The sequence below is a fragment of the Schistocerca piceifrons genome, chromosome X (assembly GCF_021461385.2).
Source record: "Schistocerca piceifrons isolate TAMUIC-IGC-003096 chromosome X, iqSchPice1.1, whole genome shotgun sequence".
NCBI classification, from domain to species: domain Eukaryota; kingdom Metazoa; phylum Arthropoda; class Insecta; order Orthoptera; family Acrididae; genus Schistocerca; species Schistocerca piceifrons.
Genome location: NC_060149.1, coordinates 395,336,796 through 395,358,920, shown reverse-complemented (window position 1 = coordinate 395,358,920; position 22,125 = coordinate 395,336,796). Strand labels below are relative to the sequence as shown.

The window sequence follows — 22,125 nt, the reverse complement described above, 5'->3', positions numbered from 1 at the left end:
AAGGAAAGATATTGCAAAGATTACTGATTACATCAGTGTCATGGTTTAAGGATATTTGTGTAGATATTTTATTAGCTTCATACAAAATTCAGTCACAAATTATTCTTTGCTCTGCCTGTAATTCTAACTTCCTTCTCTTTACTACCTCTTCCACTTTCTACATCAGTTTCTATCTTTATTTTTTTCCATCTGCTAAAGAAAAAATCTTTAATTTGAGAGGCTCAAATATTCATTTTCTAATTTTTAGTTTTTGTACTTCCATCAGTCATTTCTGAAGTGCAGCTGTTTTACCACCCATCAAAGAAGCTTCAGTTTCCACTAGAAACTAAGATAGTTTACTCAGATAATTCCACCTTTCACTAATACAGGGTGTACAAAAAGAATCATCCGATTTGGCACATCTTATATTTCTGAAACTAATGAACTTATACAATGAATTTTGTTTTTCGACAAACAGGAAGCTCAAAAAGTCCCCCCCCCCCCCCCCCCACAAGTGTTCAATACAACCCTCTTGAGATGCACAGCATATGTCAAGTATTCAAATTGTTTTCACACTGCAGCAAGCATGTCTTGAGTTACAGCTTCCACTGCTGCTGTTATGTGATGTCTCAGTTCATTCATTGTTGTTGGTAATGGAGGCACATAAATACAGTCTTTTATCAGCCCCCACAAGAAATAATCACATTCACCCAGATCCAGTCGCCTTGGAGGCCAGTAATGTAAGGCTGAATCATTTGGTCCAGTGCGACCGATCCATCGTTCAGCATTACTTTGATTTAAAAATTCCCGCACTTCTAGATGCCAGTGTGATCATTCCCCGTCCTGTTGGTAAATGAAGTCATTCGAATCAGCCTCCAACTGTGTGAAAAAAAGTTCTCAAGCATATCAAGATATGTGCTTCCTATAGCAGTGTTCTCAGGAAAGAAAAATGGACCATATGTGTTTCCCGTGAAATTTCACGAAACACATTAAATTTTGGAGAGTCTCTCAAATGTTGTACAAATTCATATGGTTGTTCTGTACCCCGTATTCTCACATTATGACGGTTCACCTTTCCATTTAAATGGAATGTTGTCTCACCACTAAACACTAAGCGTGGAAGAAAACCATCATCCACCACCTTGTCAAGAATGAAATTACAGAACTCTACACATTATTGTTTGTCACCTTCACGAAGAGCTTGCAGTAGATGAATTTTGTATGGTTTCATGTGCAAGTGTCAAAGCAACAAATGCCAGATGGACATCTGGGGCATGCTGAGCTGTCGAGCTGCATGGCGAATGGATTTCTGCAGACTCCTTGTGAAATTATGGCTGATGCATTTGACATCTGTGTCAAGACATCCAGGGATGGCCCAGAGATTTGCCTTTACACAAATATTGTCCAATTCTCTGTGCTGCAGGAGGATCAACACCTTACCTAGTATGAAAGTCTCGTTGAACAGTTATTACTGACCTGCACTGCACAAAATGCTTTCTGCTGTCCCAACACCATTTTTACTAGATATGAAGTGGGTGCACACAGCTGCTACCTAGTGGGAACCACGTAAAACTTAAAGAGTTTGCTCTTTCCAAAAGTACTTTGTTCACGCACATATCTCAAATAACATAATAGTTATGATTCTTCTTGATACACCCTGTATATAGTCTTAAGCTCAAGTTGTGTGTTGGTAATTTAACTTTTGGAAATATTACTGCATTAAATAAATGTCATTTGTTGAAGCATTTATTATTGAACACGAGAGTTATGTATAGTCAAATTAAATAAACACCAGTAGATCCCATGGGAAATTCAGTCCTACATTACAACACAGTTCTGTATGGAAATACACCTCTACAAAATACATTAAAACATCAAGCCTGCTGTCATATTGCAATTTATTCTTTTCCATAAAACAAACTACATGAGCTTCTTAAGGGAGATTCTGAAAAACGCTACTAAAACATTACACTACAGAATAAGCATAGAAGTACTTTAAAGTGCAAACAAGCACCACTAACATTATTTTTGTGATAACATTTATTCAAATTTAATGAACATCAATACAAACCTTTTCATGAAAATTTGCTACCCTTGGGGAAGATGTGCAGATATTGTGTTTTTCACTACTGGTATGCAGATTGTCCCCTGGATCATTCTTGTTTTCATTTTTATTCAGTTCTCGTGTTTCACCATTACTAGGTGATGAGTCTAGTTTACAGTTCATTCCAATATCTGGAAAAAAAAGGTTTTCTTAAATCTGATCCTAATAATTTTAATACCAAGAACTATACCACAATACTGTCACTGTTCCATTTACAACTGTTGAATGAAAGAGAATTATTCCATTTTAAACTTATGCTCAAATAAATAACTATGCCATTTACTAATAGAGTTCATTAAAACATTACCATTATGTAAATCACAAAAAGTTGTTCAAAGCCACTGCTATTTGTCGCAAGGTTGATATCTCTCATTGCTATTAGTTCTGTCTGTATACTCTATTTCTACATTTGTACTCCACAATCCACCCTATGGTATGTGTACGTAATAACGCCCACTCAAGAGTGGCATGTAAGACGCTGTACTGCCAGTACATCTCTTCTGTAGTGCTATATTGCTGCACCTCTGTTGGTTCGAGGTACTCTGCAATGTCCTTCAGACACGTATGCATGTCTGAAGAAACAGGCACTGCTGCAGATGTCAGCTATATGAAATACATTGTCACCACAGCTGGAGTTTCACCATATTCACAAATGTGAATATGATTCTTGTAGTCTCTCTCTCTCTCTCTCTCTCTCTCTCATATTGGGTGGCTCTCCAATGAGTAAACAGGCAAATTTTCTCTCATGTTTCACCAGATATTTGTAATTTCGTTTTTGCAACACACAGTTAGTGTCAGCCCAAACAAATGCTGCTCATCATGTCTTTCACATAACACCCAGTGTTGATGGACCGTGCCGATTTGTTTCCTACATCTACATCTACATTTACACTCCACAAGCCACCCAACAGTGTGTGGCAGAGGGCACTTTATGGGCCACTGTCATTACCTCCCTTTGCTGTTCCAGTCGCGTATGGTTCGCGGGAAGAACAACTGCAGGAAAGCCTCCGTGCGCGCTCAAATCTCTCTAATTTTACATTCGTGATCTCCTCGGGAGGTATAAGTAGGGAGAAGCAATATATTTGATACCTGATCCAGAACCGCACCCTCTCGAAACCTGGACAGCAAGCTACATCACGATGCAGAGTGCCTCTCTTGCACAGTCTGCCACTTGAGTTTGCTAAACATCTCCATAATGCTATTACGCTTACCAAATAACCCTGTGACAAAATGTGCCGCTCGTCTTTGGATCTTCTCTACCTCCTCTGTCAACCCGACCTGGTACGGATCCCACACTGATGAGCAATACTCAAGTATAAGTCGAACGTGTGTTTTGTAAGCCACCTCCTTTGTTGATGGACTACATTTTCCAAGGACTCTCCCAATGAATCTCAACCTGGTACCAGCCTTAACCAACAGTTAATTTTATATGATCATTCCACTTCAAATCTTTCCGTACGCATACTCCCAGATATTTTACAGAAGTAACTGCTACCAGTATTTGTTCCGCTATCACATAATCATAAAATAAAGGATCCGTCTTTCTATGTATTCACAATACATTACATTTGTCTATGTTAAGGGTCAGTTGCCACTCCCTGCACCAAGTGCCATTCCGCTGCAGATCTTCCTGCATTTCGCTGCAACTTCTCTGTATACTACAGCATCATCTGCGAAAAGCTGCATGGAACTTCTGACACTAATCTACTAGGTCATTTATATATATTTATTGTGAAAAGCAATGGTCCCATAACACTCCGCTGTGGCACGCCAAAGGTTACTTTAACGTCTGTAGACGTCTCTCCATTGAGAACAACATACTGTGTTCTGTTTGCTAAAAACTCTTCAATCCGGCCACACAGCTGGTCTGATATTCCGTAGGCTCTTACTTTGTTTATCAGGCGACAGTGCGGAACTGTATCGAACGCCTTCCGGAAGTCAAGGAAAATGGCATCTACCTGGGAGCCTGTATCTAATATTTTCTGTGTCTCATGAACAAATAAAGCGAGTTGGGTCTCACACAATCGCTGTTTCCGCAATCCATGTTGATTCCTACAGAGTAGATTCTGGGTTTCCAGAAATGACATGATACGCAAGCAAAAACCCTGTTCTAAAATTCCACAACAAATCGATATCAGAGATATAGGCCTATAGTTTTGCGCATCTGATCAACGACCGTTCTTGAAAACTGAAACTACCTGTGCTCTTTTCCAATCATTTGGAACCTTCCATTCCTCTAGAGACTTGCGGTACACGGCTGTTAGAAGGACGGAAAGTTCTTTCACGTACTCTGTGTAGAATCGAATCGGTATCCCGTCACGTCCAGTGCACTTTCCTCTGTTGAGTGATTTCACTTGCTTTTCTATTTCTTGGACACTTATTTCGATGTCAGCCATTTTTTCGTTCATCTGAGGATTTAGAGAAAGAACTGCAGTGCGGTCTTCCTCTGTGAAACAGCTTTGGAAAAAGGTGTTTAGTATTTCAGCTTTACGCGTGTCATCCTCTGTTTCAATGCCATCATCATCCCAGAGTGTCTGGATATGGTGTTTTGAGCCACTTACTGATTTAACGTAAGACCAGAACTTCCTAGGATTTTCTGTCAAGTCGGTACATAGAATTTTACTTTTGAATTCACTGAACGCTTCACACATAGCCTCCTTACGCTAACTTTGACACCGTTTAGCTTCTATTTGTCTGAGAGGTTTTGGCTGCGTTTACATTTGCAGTGAAGCTCTCTTTGCTTTCGCAGTAGTTTCCTAACTTTGTTGTTGAACCACGGTGGGTTTTTCCCATCCCTCACAGTTTTACTCGGCACGTACCTGTCTAAAACGCATTTTATGATTTCCTTGAACTTTTTCCATAAACACTAACATTGTCAGTGTCGGAACAGAAATTTTTGTTTTGATCTGTTAGGTAGTCTGAAATCTGCCTTCTATTACTCTTGCTAAACAGATAAACCTTCCTCCCCTTTTTTATATTCCTATTTACTTCCATATAGAGGGATGCTGCAATGGCATTACGATCACTGATTCCCTGTTCTGCGATTACAGAGTCGAAAAGTTTGGGTCTGTTTGTTATCAGTAGGTCCAAGACGTAATCTCCATGAGTCGGTTCTCTGTTTCATTGCTCAAGGTAATTTTCGGATAGTGCACTCAGTATAATGTCACTTGATGCTCTGTCCCTACCACCCGTCCTAAACATCTGAATGTCCCAGTCTATATCTGGTAAACTGAAATCTCCACCTAAGACTATAACATGCTGAGGAAATTCATGTGAAATGTATTCCAGATTTTCTCTCAGATGTTCTGCCACTAATGCTGCCAAGTCGGGAGGTCGGTAAAAGGAGCCAATTATTAACCTAGCTTGGTTGCTGAGTATAACCTCCACTCATAAAAATTCACAGGAACTATCCATTTCTATTTCGCTACAAGATAAACTACTATAAACAGTGACAAACACGCCATCACCGGTTGCATGCAATCTACCCTTTCTAAACACCGTCTGTGCCTTTGTAAAAATTTCAGCAGAATTTCTCTCTGGCTTCAGCCAGCTCTCCATACCTATAACGATTTCAGCTTCGGTGCTTCCTATCAGCGCTTGAAGTTCCGGTACTTTACCGACGCAGCTTCGACAGTTTACATTTACAATACCGATTGCTGCTTGGTCCTCGCATGTCCTGACTTTGCCCCGCACCCTTTGAGGCTGTTGCCCTTTCTGTACTTGCCCAAGGCCATCTAACCTAAAAAAACCGCCCAGTCCACGCCACACAACCCTTGCTATCCGTGTAGCCGCCTGCTGTGTTTAGTGGACTCCTGACCTATCCAGCGGAACCCAAAAGCCCACCACCCTATGGCGCAAGTTGAGGAATCTGCAGCCCACATGGTCGCAGAACCGTCTCAGCCTCTGATTCAGACCCTCCACTGGAATCTGTACCAAAGGTCTGCAGTCAGTCCTGTCGACAATGCTGCAGATGGTGAGCTCTGCTTCCATCCCACTAGCGAGACTGGCAGTCTTCACCAAATCAGATAGCTGCCGGAAGTCAGAGAGGATTTCCTCCAATCCATAGCGAAACACATCATTGGTGCCGACATGAGCGACCACCTGCAGATGGATGCACCTTGTACCCTTCATGGCATCCGGAAGGACCCTTTCCACATCTGGAATGACAGCCACCGGTATGCACACGGAGTGCACATTGGTTTTTTTACCCTCCCTTGCAGCCCTGTTACAAACAGAATGATTTTTAAATTGGAATTTTATGTACCCATTAAGTAGAGCACTATCAGATTAGCCTAGTGCAATATTTGTTTCACCATTATGTATTAACAGGGATAGTAAAACACACAGAATAATCAGTACTCCATTAGTGACTGAACAACACACTTCTGCACAGAAGTAGCAATCAGCGTGGACCAGAGCTGTGCTGCTGCTGGAGTACCCATTATTGCTCATATTTTACTGTCCCCATTAATACATATCGGTAAAAAAATATTGTGCTGGACTAATTTGGGACTGCTCTGTCATATAGGCACATAAAATACCAATTTAAAAGTTATTTTGTTCATAACGGGAAATAAACCAACACTTTCTATCAACATTGGGGGTCATGTGAAAGATGTGATGAGCAGCATTTGTTTGGACTGACTCCATCTATATGTTGCAAAATCAAAATTGCAAATACATGCTGAAATACCAGAGAAAATGCGCCTGATGAGAGTTGACTTTAGGCATGTTTCTGCATCTGAACAATGATGTCTATTCAAATTTCGCACCAGTCGTATAAGAGTGGTGCTAGTACTGCCATTATCAGAATGCAAACAAGGTTTGCTTTAAATACATGCTGAGCATTAGTAACATTTGAGATTGCACATGATGAGGTGATGTTAGTCAAGAATGACTTTAAGGTGACAAAGATGCAATTATTTCCACCTCACTGAGTTTGAACGAGGTCATGTAATAGGGCTATGAGAAGTTGGGTGCTCCTTCTGTGATCCTGCAGAAAGACTTGGCAGGAAAGTAGCCACTGTGCATGATTGCTGGCAGTGGTGGTCACAAGACTGTATGGATGCAAGAAGACTGGACTCCGGATGGCCACGTGTCACTACTGAGAGAAAAGACCATCGTGTCCAGCATATGGCTCTGGCACATTGTACTCCATCTGTAGCAGCAATTCGAGCAGCAGCTGCTACTACATTGACACAAAGAACTGTTACAAATCAGTCACTTCTGGGATAGCTACAAGCCGTGCACTCTGTAGCATGAATTCCACTGACCTCAAACCACTCACACTTGAGACTTCAGTGGTGTTAAGCAGGGTGAAGGTCTGTTGTGATTTCTGAAGAAAGCTGGTTTTGCCTCGGTGCCAGTGATGGCTGTGTATTGGTTAGAAGGAATCCAGCTGAGGGCCTACAACAAACCTGTCTGTGTGCTGGACACAGTGGACCTACACATGGCGTTAATACGTGAGGAGTGATTCTGTATGATAGCAGGTGCACTCCGTGGTTATTCCATGCACCCTGATAACAAATTTGTAAGTCAATCTGGTGATTGTATCTGTTGAGCTGCCATTCCTGTTTTCCAACAGGATAATCCTCACTTACATATCACTGTTGTAACCCAACATGATCTACAAAGTGTCGGCATGTTGCCTTGGCCTGCTTGATCACCAGATCTGTCTCCAATTGAGCACATATGGGACATCATCGTACAACAACTGCAGCGTCATCCACAAACAGGATTAACCATTCCTGTATTGACTAATCAAGTGCAACAGGCATGGGATCCACTTCACAAAGTGACATCCAACACAATGTTTGCATGCTTGCATTCAACATTCTGGCAGTTACAAGAGTTATTAATGTACCAGAATTTCACATTTACAATGGATTATCTCATGCTTACATTAACCTGTGGTCTTGGAATGTTAATTACTTGAATATATTACGTAGAGAAATGTATTCCTAAAATTTCATTACTCTACATTAATTAAAGATGATAATGTGCCAGAATGCTTCTATAACTGTTAATAGCTAGACATTTTACATTAACAACAGGCTGATTTCGGCATTATCACCAGCTTCAGTCTATCAACAACCACATACATTTTGTTAAAAGCTGTAACATTATAACTAGTAACACTTTTGTTTTACTGTGTGATAGTACTTATTATGATATTGCATCTCAATGTTGCATAGATCGTTTCCAACTGCAGCCAAGTTTTTAAGTATTTATCTTAATCTCTATTAACTGCTGTTGTTCACAAATGTAAGTGAGGCCATTTATTGCTTGTATATACTGTTATGGTTTTGACAGCTATGATTGATGGCTAATTCAGTAATGCTGTGTGGTTAAAATTTCTTTATTCATTTGTCTAAGTATCATAATTATCTATGGCATGGTATTACAATCTTTGTTATGTTTTTGTAGTGTGTGTATATATCTGCGCTTCTTATTTTGTTACAACTAACCCGAATCAATCTGTATGATTCTGACAAAATTTTCTAGAAACATTTTATGTTTTAGGTCCATTTGTTCATTTAATATTTTATCAGGGTCTGTCCGTGAGTGCATATAGATTTCAATTTCTTCATTTTAAGCCCCTTCAGTGTTATATGTAAGATTTTCATTGCATTTGTTATCTGATCAGCTTCATGATTGTCTGTTTTTAAATGGTTGTAGAATGCAATGAAAATGTTAGCTGTCAATGGTAGTTGTCAACACCACAACAGTATATGCAAGAGATAAGAGACCTAGCTTACACCTGCGAACAACAGCAGTTAGGAGAGATTAGGATAAATATTTAAAAACTTGGTTGAAGTTAGAAACAATTTTATGCACCAGTAATATTATAAGACAGCGACAGTGCCACACTGCCATATGGAAGTAAGTACTAGCACATAGTAAAACAAAATGTTCTTAATTATAATGTTACAGCTTTTAACAAAGTGTATTTGGTTGCAGATAGCCTGAAGATGGTGATAATGCTGAAATAAACCTATTGCTAATGTTAAACATTGAGCAGTTGGCAATTATAGCAGCATTCTGGTACATTATTTTCTTTAATTTATGTCATTACAAGACATCTACCATGCTGTGGGCCCAAGAGAAAATGAAACACATCTACATTAATTATTTTTTGGTGTTGTGATTTTTAACTATTCATTCAAATTAATACAGGAAGTCAGCTTGTGATGATAGGGAACATTGTATTGGTGGTGCTGATAAGCTGTTGTGATGGTGTAGTTGAGTGAAAATGTTTACTGACATTCAAATATTCACAATTTGCATCTTTGGGAACATGTGAATCCGCGAGGTACTTGACCTCATGCTCATCAACAGCGATGTGGAGTTAATGTGTGAGCTGGAATTCTAAGTGATATGACAATGCAGTGCCTCTGGTGGGATGCAGTATGATGCAATGTTCCTTGGGACACACATTCATGTCTGAAGGAACATTGTATCATACTTCTTCACAAAACAAGCACCACAATTTTACATTTATCAGTCGATACCAAGCCTACAACCTACAAATAAAATGTCTCCCCTGTACGAGAATAACATTAATGGGACATATGAGACACAGGTACGACACATGGACAATGACATATGGAAGTTTGGGTTTGGCCACGAGTTGCGCTCGGATAGCCGAAGCAGTTAAGGTGACAGCTTGCATAATGCAGGAAATCTGGGTTTGAGTCCCGGTCTGACACAAATTTTCATTGTCATTATTCCATTATAAAGCTGGAGTTGGTTCATATCTGCAACTGCGAATACACTTCATAAGTGATAAGTTGATTGATTGGATCATACTTTCTTCCATTCTGCCTCAATAGAGAAAGATATCACATCTTCATGGAATGTGTTGCCAGAACTGCTGGACAATGTACCTCTGAATGTTAGACAAATGATGTACTTCCAGCATGATAGGGTGCCAGCTCATTGCAGCATTGCTGTGAGGAATCATCTGAGAGCCACATTTGGGAATTGACTGATCGGTCTAGGTGGCCCTGTGGTCTGACCACTCCCATCACCTGCCCTCATGTGTCTGGCTTTATTCCTCAGGGGGCATAACAAGCAGCTGGTGTATGAAACCATTGTGGAAACAGAAGAAGACCTTGTCACTAGAATTGCCATTGCTGCTGGTATCATTGCAGACATGCCAGCAATCTTTGAAGGGACACAACAGTCAATGGTCCAACGATGTACTGTGCACATACAGGCCAATGGTCATGCATTTAAGCAGTTCTTGTAAATGGCAGTGCTGTAATTAGCATGCTAAACTGCCTTCTGTGTAAATTGTCCCTGGCATAAGAAACTGCTGCCAGGGATCATACGTACCATAATTAAATAAATTTGTTTTGATATTCTCTACCTCCTGTATTAATTTGAACTCCTGAAGTTCCCAGAATTTTCAGAGTGCCACTCCACGATGTGCTACTTCTCCCCCTTCCCCCCCCCCCCCCTTTTTTTTTTTTTTTTTTTTTTTTTTTGACAAAGTTTCTTTGACTACACAATCCCATAACAAATCACAAAGCTCTTCTTCTTCATCCTCAACCCCTTCCATCTCTCTTGTTAATCTGCAGTGCTGGCATTATAACTGCAACACCAGGAAGGAGTGAAAATGACAAAACTGTATATACTGAGCTTATACAGTGTAGCAGAAAGAATTTCTAGGTGATTTTTCAGCATACAGAGTGTGAAATTTAGTACACAGAGCTGCCATCTCTAGCAGCAACAATGGCTCTAACCCTGCTGGGAATTGACTGTCATTCCATGCAGCCTCAACTCTTTGTCAAAGTTCATCGATCCTAGTGCCTCATGAGAAGTGGCACCGCAGTCTCTCGGCAATCTGTGACAGTGATGCTTTCAAAGGATGAGAGATCTCGAGAATGTGCTGATAAATGCAGCAGTAGAACACACTCTGTATTGAGTTAGGTCAGGATACATGGATAACATGCAGTTTTGTATTACATCGTTGAAAGATAATGTCATGGAGACCTTGAAGATAGGGTCCAGCCACAAGCTTTTACACATCATTAAACCTTGAGAGAGTGCGCCTACATATAAAGTGTGACAACCATAAATAATGTTGTCTTGAACCATTCCATTATTGTTTTACAATTGTGAGCCCACAGTTATTCCTTCATTATTTCTTTAGCTAAAACAGTGATAAGTTGAACTGTCGTATGTCCAATAGAGCAGCAGTAACATAAAATAAAGTTATGATCCATACAAGAAAATTACTCAGATTCTAAGCTAGCAGCACAATTCCTCAATGAAGCACAGACTATTAGCAATTGAATAAGCAGTCAGCCAGGGTCTGATGCAACCGTGCTGTTTAATGCTTCGAGAAGGTAACTACTATGGGACAACACTTCTACATGGTAACAAAGTAATATCATGAAAGTTTATTTTACTATTGCTTAATTAAACAATAATTTAGCTCACAAATGTTTACATCGGTAACATAATGACAACTATTCTTTACACGTGTACAAAATACGTTGTGTGCCCACTCGTGTTATGGGAATTGACGTGTCTGCTTGAGGGTTAATGAAAAGCCTTCTATCCATATTACCCACTATGTAAACCAGGATTATCATGCTGTGTATCCAGTTGCATCCCATACAACTAGTTACTGGGTCTGCATGGAAACAACGAGTGCAATATGGCAGAGTTCATCTCCTGAGAGACCCCACACAAGGGCAAAGTCCATCATGATGATATACATAGAAACAAGACACATCTGAAAAGACAACAAAGTGTGACTCCTGTGTCCAGTGTTGTCTTCGAGAGCACCACTGTCAGTATGCCTGTCTCTGCTAGGGCATCGAGGGAAGCGGCAACAATGATCGCCACGCTGAGAGCCCATGATTCCCCCAATGTCACTGCACTGAAACATTTTGATAGTTTTCTTGCTGCAAAGACGTATATTTCCCGACTCAAGGCACCCAATGTGACTGTATGATCCTAGACAGCAGAGTGAACAATATATCTGTGCTCTCAGATTTTAGTCATGTGGGGCCACAGAAATCTAGCATAGCACTGAGTATGACCCTCCTGAAGCCACTGATTATATATTTGCACAATGGTCATGGGATACTAATGAATGCAAGTGGCAATACTGTGGAACGATAAACTGCAGCTCTCAAAGGCCATGATCCCGCCACTGTCAAAGTCTGACACAAGGCATAAAAAACTGACGTTCAAATGTGATACCTGAATGAGAAACCCACTGAGTAATCTTTTCTTACATACAGGGTGATATGGCTTTACACCTATCTTCTTCATGTGCTCGCACTGAAATGCTAATCACTTGCCTGTGCAAACATATACTACACATCATGATACTTTTATGTTTGCTACATGAAACTTTCATGCTGTTGCAACTTTAATGACCAACAGTGTATATGGAAGAAAAAATGATGGGGAGAGACAGCCGCTCATGGCACACAGGAAGTGCTGATCCAAGATGCAGTACCAGCACAATATGGACCCACAGAGGTAGGGGCGTGTGTGTGTGTGTGTGTGTGTGTGTGTGTGTGTGTGTGTGTGTGTGTGTGTGTGTGTGTGTTATGCTGAGCCCTGATTATAATGTCACAGTACTGACTAATGGACAAATGATGTAAACATACACTGACTGACAAAAAAAGTAAAGCATCCAGAAAGGGAAGCTGAAAATGATATGAAGTTTCATAGGTAAATAGTCTATGTGGTGTAATTTCAGGGATTACAAACTTGAGTCAAATTTACAAAGAACTTGGCAGTAAGAACAAGCTCACTTATTAATATGACACTGCACCCCACCTGTCCTGGACACATTCAGTGACTCATTTGAGAACGGTGTAGTAAAGCCACTGTATCCTTTCCTCAGGCAAGCTGGCCCATAGCTGTTGTAACTTTGTCTTCGATATCCTGGATACTAGCACTGGGAAGGAGTTGGCATCTGTGCTGCTCTCACATGTGTTCTATTGGGGACAGATCAGGGAATCTTGCTGACCACTGTAGTAACTCAAACTCACTCGGGCAGTTCATAGAGGCACGTGCCATGTGTGGATGAGCATTATCCTGTTGAAAAATGACAATACTGCCACATGAAAGCTAACACATGAGGACGTAGTACGTCTGTCACATACTGTTGTGCCATCAGAGCTCCCTCAGTTCCTACCAGCTTTGACCTGAAGCTATACCTGACGGCTTCCCATACAATGATTAGATTAGATTGACTTTCATCCCAATTCATCCGCAGTGAGGTGGTCCTCCAGGATGTAGAACACATCAGAAAAACAATAATCCATAACTAATATTTACAACTAAAACAAATAATCCAATGTATCTTCCACAGGTCCCAAGTGGAATGATTGTCTATCTCCCTCAACCCCACACAAAAAAAGGAGTAACACCACTGTGCCTCGTCAAAATGTTGGAAGACTGGGACCTACCCACAGACTGCTGCCTTACTTGCCAACATTGGTCATCTGGGTATTACAGAATCGAGGTTCATTGTTGAACACAATGAGACGTCATTTGTCAGCAGTCCAGACTTCCTGGTCACAGCACCACTTCAAACACAGCCGTCTGTGTTGCGGTGTTCACAGCAGCCTATGTGTAGGATGGTAATTTCCTAGTTCAGCTGTTGTTACCCTCTGACTAATGGTGTAGAGTGACACAGAATGCAGCAGGGAATCCATTACTTGTTCTCAGGTAGCAGGCACAGACGTGAAGGGGTTGCGATGTGCTCAGTGCACAATATGGCAATCTTCCCTTGTTTTCAGACATGTCTGATGTAAATTCTGATGGTAAGTACAGCTACCCTCATGTTCTACTGTAGTCCAACAATGGGTCATGTCACATCCAAATGCCCCAAAAACCTGGATATTAAAAATCCACCCAGCCAGACAAACCCACAATGAGGCCCACTTCAAGCTCTGTCAGGTGCTAATAATGGTGTCTCACATGAGTATGTGGTATCTCTGTGTCCTTCACAGTGATTACTCAACATCCTACACTGTTCATGCCCCTTCTATATCAGGCCTGGTAACAACACTAACATACTCTGGTGGCCATTCTACCTGCAAGAAGGAAACGCAACTGTAATCATTTAAGTATCTGCCGATGGTGTTTATGCGTACATAGTTAACATTGACAACTGACTGTGTCTTCTGGACACTTCACCTTTTTTCTTTTTTTCCAGACAGTGTAGATGTTACAAAAAAGGCATAAACCACCAATCAGTCAATGTAATACCAGACAAAGTAATCAAATTGCACAGTTTCAGGAAATTACTCTTTTTACGTAACATTCGCATGTTGGAGAATTGTCACTAACTATACTTAAGTATCGTAATCACACGCACTGACCGGTGTTAAGTCAATGCCAGATAAATCAAATGCACACAGAGGGGACAGACTGATGTTAGTGGATTTTACCATCACTTGTTAGTACAACAAGTTATTTACATTACAAGCCACCTTATAGAAAGCAAAGCAGTTGTTAGTTTTCAAAGCAAAACTTTAGCTCATAATTTAAATAAATCCCAGTTGACTGTTTCTATTGTTTGTATGTAACATATATTCTATACTCCACAATACATATTTGTGGAGCAAAAATATTTTACCTGAGTAATATTGAAGGCTTTGGCTTGTTGGCAGAACTTGCTGCTGTCTGTGCTGTTCTTCAAGAGTTGAATTCTTTTGAGAAATACTTCCATCAGAGTGCTGGGCTGAATGACTGAGGATATCATCACTACTGTAAAAACTGTTACAAAACAAAAAGTGATTAGCACATTTTTGTAATTATCAACTAGGTAAATTGTTTTCATGTATTCCTGAGTGTTTTACCTGGTTCTAGTATTACTGTGCAAAGCCTGATTATATCCGCCTCCTTGACTCATAACTGGCTGGGAAACATTGTGTGGTTTACTAACAATTACAGTTGGAGGATCCATTGCCTTTGTCTGTGACATGTGATGCAATGGCATATTGTTAGTTTCTGAAACATAAAAGAAAAATAAGACTGCACAATTACATTTTAATATTTAATGGTGCATGAATTTATCAAAATTACTTCTTCAGACAACAGATTATTGCATCATGTGTATCTCTGCAAAATCCAGGAAAGCCTCTTAACTATCTTTGCCTATTATCTACTACAGTTATTTCCACATGAGTTAACAAGTGATCACAATTTTTGATTGTAGTGACCTACCCATCAAACTGTAGTTGAAAAGTGGAGTGCCTTACTTACTCAAACAAGTGTAAAAAAGCTGGTAAATATAATAAATGACAGTAAAAACGCTGCCAATATTATCCCATAGTATTTCTTTACCTTATAACTAAGGTTACTAAGGAGACATAATTTTATGGTTTAAAATTCGGTCTTCATTCATTGACGAACTCTATTGCTGCATAAACATGGTGAAACTGCAATTCACATAATAGTGCACTATCTTTCTGGATCTTTTTACTGCCACCTTCCTTCTACTTGGCAGATGACTGGTTACATGGATAGAGTTCCTGTGGTTCTTTCTTCGTGGGCTAACAATGCAAAAATCACGCACCTTTTGCAATTAGAAATTTTTTAATTCAACTGGTTTCTTCCCATTTCTCCAGGTCAGTACACCTCCTCCCTCTTGTGGCTCTTGAACAGTTTATTTGCTATTTCAAGCTGAAATTTATTGCAGAAAGCCTGGCCCATATTCTCCTGCCTTATATTCTTTCCTCTTGCAATCTCCCACAATTTTTCAATTTTTAGCATTCATCTTCATTTACAAACCAAGTCACCCATTCAATGCCCCCCCAATCCCCCGTCCACACACATTTTACATGTGACGTCACCACATATACCTGAACTACTGTTGTTGGCACTGGTTTTCTGTTTATTCTAATGAAAACAATCCTGGCCCTGAACTGTCTGAACTGTTCAATCCTTGGCAGCCCCTCCCACATATCTGAATGGGGGACTAATTTGGAGTCTTTTGCTAATGGAGAGATCATCATGACTCTTTTTCAAATAGAAAGCATGCCTTGTAGATACACGCTATACAGCGTGGTTTCGGATGAGATTATCTCAAAAACTATACATTGGGTAAACATAGTGGGTAAGACAAGTTTGTAAGCTCAAAGGGAGACATCAAATGATACTGCACATGACCTCCAGCCCACACCCCCTTGGGTGTGGTGGGGGCACAACTTTTAAATCTTACATGGAAACACCGATTTTTTATTGCAGATTTGGATCCACAATAAAAAAGTAATCAAGTTTTGTCTGAAGCATTTTTCTGAACCATTGACAGATGGCACTCAAATCGAGAAAAAAGTAAACTTGGGGAGAACTCTGATTTATTTAGAATTACCCGAGAAAGACGTAGCAAATCCATAAAAAATGTGCACCAATTCTTTCGTTACGCCAAATTAAGCTATTTTTGTATAAAATGTACTGTATCCTACTTTTAGCGTTACCCAGGAGCGACGACGTGGACGTAGTAGAATGATGTTCCCATGGGGTGCTTCATTCGTGAGAGTCCCCTTGCCTCTCACAATCTGATGTGCTTAATCAATGAAATTATCCACGAAGAAATTGTTCAAAATTATCCCCATTTGCTTCAATGCATAAAGTCAATCGTCTGCAAAAGTTGTCCACTGTTTTAAGCACCACATCCCGCGGTATGGCTGCACACGCTCTTCGAATGCATTGCTCCATGTCGTTTCAGGTTGTGGGCTGTCTTTCATACACAATATTTTTTAAATAGCCCCACATGAAAAAAATTAGGAGCTGTTAGGTCTGGTGAATGTGGAGGGCACTGAAATGGTTCGCCGCGTCCTATCCACCAACCAGGGTACTGTAAATTTAAAACATTCCACACATTTTTAGCATAATGGGGAGTTGCTCCCTCATGTTGGAACCACATTCGTTGTCTAGTTTCTACATCAACATCTTCCATTAGCTCCAACAAATCATAATAGAGAAGTTGTAAATAAGATTCCCCAGTAACATTTTGGTCAAACAAATATGGTCCTATCAAGTAACCGTTTAAAATTCCACACCAGACCACTGACAACCATTTGTGTTGATTGTCAACAGGTCTGTGCCAGTGTGGATTGACAGGGGACCAATAATGAGAATCATCACGATTTAATTCACCATTGTTTTTTGAATGTGGCTTCATCAGTGAACATAATATATCTAAAAAAATCATTGTCACCTCTTATCATTTCCAAGGCCCCTTGGCAGAAATGTATGCACATTTGCATATCTTTTGGCATTAAGGCCTGTGTCAGTGTGATATGATACACATGATATTTACGTGCCTTCAAAATCCTCAGAACAGTTGATTTTGGTATTCCAGTTTGTCTCTGAATCGTACGACTACTAATTTCGGGATCCAGCTGAACACAGGCGAGAACAGTAAAGATGCGTCATTTTCATTGTATTCGCGATGACGAGGTGCACGGTGCATGTATTCATTTTGAGCTTCTTGAGTGCAATGTTTTCACTTGGATGTCATCTGTTTGGGAAACGATCCACATACAATTACGCAGCTACAGCGTAATTGTTATGCCATTCACCTAAAATTAACATCATATCAATAATCTCTGTAGGAGGATAGTGAGACATGTTTGGCTAAAGAATAATTTACTTTCGTCAGTTGATGTTTATGGTTCACAATCTGAAAGTGAAGTCACATCCAATCGCATTGCTCCGACCTTTATACTGAGCCATAGTTCACAGTTTGGCCACGGTAGCGCCACAGTCAGGTGAGTAATGCAACTGTGAAGAGTTCCCTAGCGAGCTTTAATACCATTCCACCTGCCTCCATCAGAAACTGTGGCAGGCAAGATACATTTTGTAGCGGACGGGGAAAGGGGGGGGGGGGGGGGGGAGAGAGAGAAGCTTATTTCGGCGTAACGAAAGAATTGGTGAACATTTTTTATCGATTTGATGCGTCCCTGGATCTGTTTCTCAGTTTCAGCACCATCTGTCAATGGTTTAAAAAAATGTTTCAGACAAAACTTGATTACTTTTTTATGGAGAATCCGAATCTGCAATAAAAAATTGGGGGTTTCCATTTACGATTTAAATGCTGCGCCCTGTCCCACCCAAGGGGGCAGGGGCTGGGGGTCACGTGTAGTATCATTTGATGTTCCCCTTTGAGCTTAAGAACTTGTCTTACCCACTACTTTTACCCGATGTATAGTTTTTGAGATAATCTCATCCGAAACTTCAGATGGACCACCCTGCAACATCTGGCATGTGTCGTTGTCAATCTTTCAGCCTCTAGGTCAGTTTCTCCATCCTAAGAGCAAGAGGATGCCCTGAACTTCTGTGTGTTCCTCTGCCCTCTCTAGCAAAACCATTGGCAGGGAAAGGGTGACTCCTTATACTGAAAGTCTCGAGCCATCACAGCTGATGATTTTTTACCCAAAATTTAAGCAGTCGCTGGGATCAAATCTGGGATCCAGTACCTCTTTATTAGCAGTCAAAGACACTACTTTGTCTGTATGGGTACGTACACTACTCTTACTTTTTTATAATCTTTTCACAAAGAAAATCTTGAGTCTAGCTGGTTATTATCATCAACGTCCACAATTTCATTTACAGCTTGGAACTCCTCTATCCACTGCACCAGTTTGCTTCTTACTTTCACATAACTACAATTCCTGATTGCCATTTTACCACAAAATTTACCAGACAATTTTATTATTCTGTCACTTTCTGTACATAAAAATCTAAGAATACAACTGGATCAATTCAGAGAAGTCATGGGAGAATTAAATCAAAATATCTAGACGAGAGAAATCACAAAAGTATTGACCATAAAAAATCTAAAAAGAAACTACAGAAAAATATCTGGGTACAGATAAATCATTGTTTGAGCCAAAATGATGACTAGGCCTGCCCTTCTATGATGTTTCTAATAGTCCTACTATCCTTGCCAGTGCAAATTAAGGATCAGAGACTGAAAAACACCATGGAGAGAATGTTGAGGCGACCCTGGGGCACAACTGCTCAGTATCATTTCACAAAGATGGAAAATGTCACTTGACTCACATATGCACATTAACCAGACATCTGACTAAGAAGCATGGCACCATACTACTATGTAGCCCGAAGAGTCAACAGGTAATTAATTAATAGGATAGGAGTGAGGAAGTCTTGGAGAAAGGTAGCAAATTCCACCAGTGTGACCCAAAGTGCAATTTCTTGACTGTGGGCTGCTAAGGTGTGACAAGAACAAGGTCATATACAAGTCAGAAAGACAATCATTACAGCTAAATTCTAGCTCACTACAATGGACAGCGTAAAGCAGCAAATTTGCAAACAACACAACACAGTATACTGACCCAAACTGTCCACTCTGATTTTTATGTAGTGGCCCCTAGGCACCTGACATACAACACTACAAAAGAGAAGATATTTACTGCCCTTTCACTCAGTTGTACATGACTGCTATTGGTGATTGTTTCTATTTTTATGGACAACATCATACGCACTGGTGGAGTTTAGTTGATGGTGAACGTTTTCCCCGACTTGAAGCCTATTGGGCTTTACTATAATTTGTTTTGAACACAAATTTCACATAGACCAGCACCTCTAACAACTGTTCTTGAGCTGGTGGCTGCTCTTCTATAGGAGTGATAAAATGTCTTCATTGTGAACTCATGAAAAATCTCAAAGACATACATATTACAAATAGTAGCACATAACTTTTTTATAGTTACTGTACATGACAGTTTGTCCTACTGTCATTACATTAACGGTATGTAGTATTTTGTCTGATCTAATAATACTTTTGACCAACACATGTAACAGAAATCAAAATAACTTATCTTCCTTCTGCTAAGCAATGGTAAACTACAGTATTCTTAGAAGCCCTGTGCAATTGAAATAGAATTCATTTACACAAATGTATCTAACAAAAATATGGTATTAAAAGGCTTCATGTTCTTTAATGTATTTCCTATATATCAACCAATGGAAACTACAGGTTGGAATATCAACAATATTAGGAAAAGAACAGATTGTTACTCACTATAAAGATGACCCACTGAGTTGCAAACAGGCACAACAAAAAGTGTTTTACACATTATAGCTTTCGGCCAAAGCCTTCTTCACCAAAGAAAACATACACACACGCATGCACACCACATGCACACATGACCAATACCATGGCAGTTCTGACCAGAATGCAATAGCAGTCTGGAGTGGGGCAGAGAAGGAGGAGGGATAGCATGGTACGGGTGGAGGGAGGAGAGGAGCACTGTCTGGCTGAGTGAGCAAGGACTAGAGACTGCCAGGAACAGCATAAGGATGTGGGGCTGGGGGAGGAGGGGGGCAGAAAAGAAGAAGAGCAAAGGAGGGGAGGAGCAGGGGAGGGGGGGAGCAGGAGCATGGGAGGGGAGAGGAGCGGGGAGGGGGGAGGGAGCGGGGAGGGGGGAGGAGCGGGGAGGAGCGGGGAGGGGGGGAGGAGCGGGGAGGGGGCGAAGTGGGGAGGGGGAGGGGGGGAAGCGGGGAGGGGGAGGGGGGGAAGCGGGGAGGGGGGAGGGGGGAAGCGGGGAGGGGGAGGGGGGAAGCGGGGAGGGGGAGGAGGGGAAGCGGAGAGGGGTAGGAGGGGAAGCAGGGAGGGGGAGGAGGGGAAGCGGAGAGGGGTAGGAGGGGAAGCGTGGGAGGGGGAGGACGGGGGGGGGGTAGTGGGGAGGAGGCGGGGAGGGGGAGGAGCGGGGAGGGGGAGGAGCGGGGAGGGGGAGGAGCGGGGAGGGGGAGGAGCGGGAGGGGGAGGAGCGGGGAGGGGGAGGAGCGGGGAGGGGGAGGAGCGGGGAGGGGGAGGAGCGGGGAGGGGAAGGAGCGGGGAGGGGGAGGAGGGGAAGGAGCGGGGAGGGGGAGGAGGGGAAGGAGCGGGGAAGGGGAGGAGGGGAAGGAGCGGGGAGGGGGGAGGGAGCGGGGGAGGGGGAGCGGGGAAGGGGCAGGAGCGGGGAGGGGCAGGAGCGGGGAGGGGCAGGAGCGGGGAGGGGCAGGAGCGGGGAGGGGGAGGAGCGGGGAGGGGGAGGAGCGGGGAGGGGGAGGAGCGGGGAGGGGGAGGAGCGGGGGAGGGGGAGGAGCGGGGAGGGGGAGGAGCGGGGAGGGGGAGGAGCGGGGGAAGGGGGAGGAGCGGGGAAGGGGAGGAGCGGGGAAGGGGGAGGAGCGGGGAAGGGGGAGGAGCGGGGAAGGGGAGGAGCGGGGAAGGGGAGGAGCGGGGAAGGGGAGGAGCGGGGAAGGGGAGGAGCGGGGAAGGGGAGGAGCGGGGAAGGGGAGGAGCGGGGAAGGGGGAGGAGCGGGGAAGGGGAGGAGCGGGGAAGGGGAGGAGCGGGGAAGGAGGAGGGGAAGGGGAGGAGCGGGGAAGGGGAGGAGCGGGGAAGGGGAGGAGCGGGGAAGGGGGAGGAGCGGGGAAGGGGAGGAGCGGGGAAGGGGAGGAGCGGGGAAGGGGAGGAGCGGGGAAGGGGGAAAGGAGGGCAGCATGCAAAGAATGTGAGGGAATGTAAATGGAAAGGAAGTGATAGGACAAGGTGGTGGAAACTGTTGCGAGGAGGGTGTAGGGACAGTAGGTTACTGTAAGTTGACACTGGATAATTTCAGGAGCAGAGAATATATTGTAAGGATAACTCTCATCTGTCCAGTTCCAAGAAACTGGTGGTGAAGGGAGGATACAGATGGGTTGTGAAGTTGTAATTAAAATCAACCATGTTATTTTCAGTTGCATGTTGTGCCGCAGGTTGATCCACTTTACTTTTGGCCACAGTTTGGTGGTGGTTACTCATTCTGGTGGACAACTGGCTGGTAGTCATACCAATATGAAAAGCTGAACAATGATTGCAGCTGAGATGGTATATGACGGCTGCTTTCACAGTGGATCGGCATCTGATGAGGTAGGATAAGAATGTGCAGGACTGGAAAAGGAAGTGCAGAGGGGATCTATTGGGCAGGTCTCGCACTTAGATCTTCCACAAGGATAAGATCCCTGTGGCAAGGAGTTGCAACTGGGAGAGGGATACGGACAGACTAGGAAG

At 42.3% G+C, this 22,125-nt stretch overlaps 1 protein-coding gene across 1 annotated transcript in view; it reads right to left on the bottom strand.

Annotated features, from left to right (window-relative positions):
• The window catches only part of LOC124722095, a 323,716-nt gene that overhangs the window by 100,608 nt on the left and 200,983 nt on the right, over positions 1-22,125 (bottom strand). Inside the window, exons 15-17 of the mRNA XM_047247293.1 lie at positions 14,923-15,073; positions 14,700-14,839; positions 2,051-2,214 (exon numbers count right to left, since the gene is read on the bottom strand). Of these exons, the coding sequence (XP_047103249.1) occupies positions 2,051-2,214; positions 14,700-14,839; positions 14,923-15,073 (455 nt within the window). The remainder of the gene's footprint in view (positions 1-2,050; positions 2,215-14,699; positions 14,840-14,922; positions 15,074-22,125) is intronic.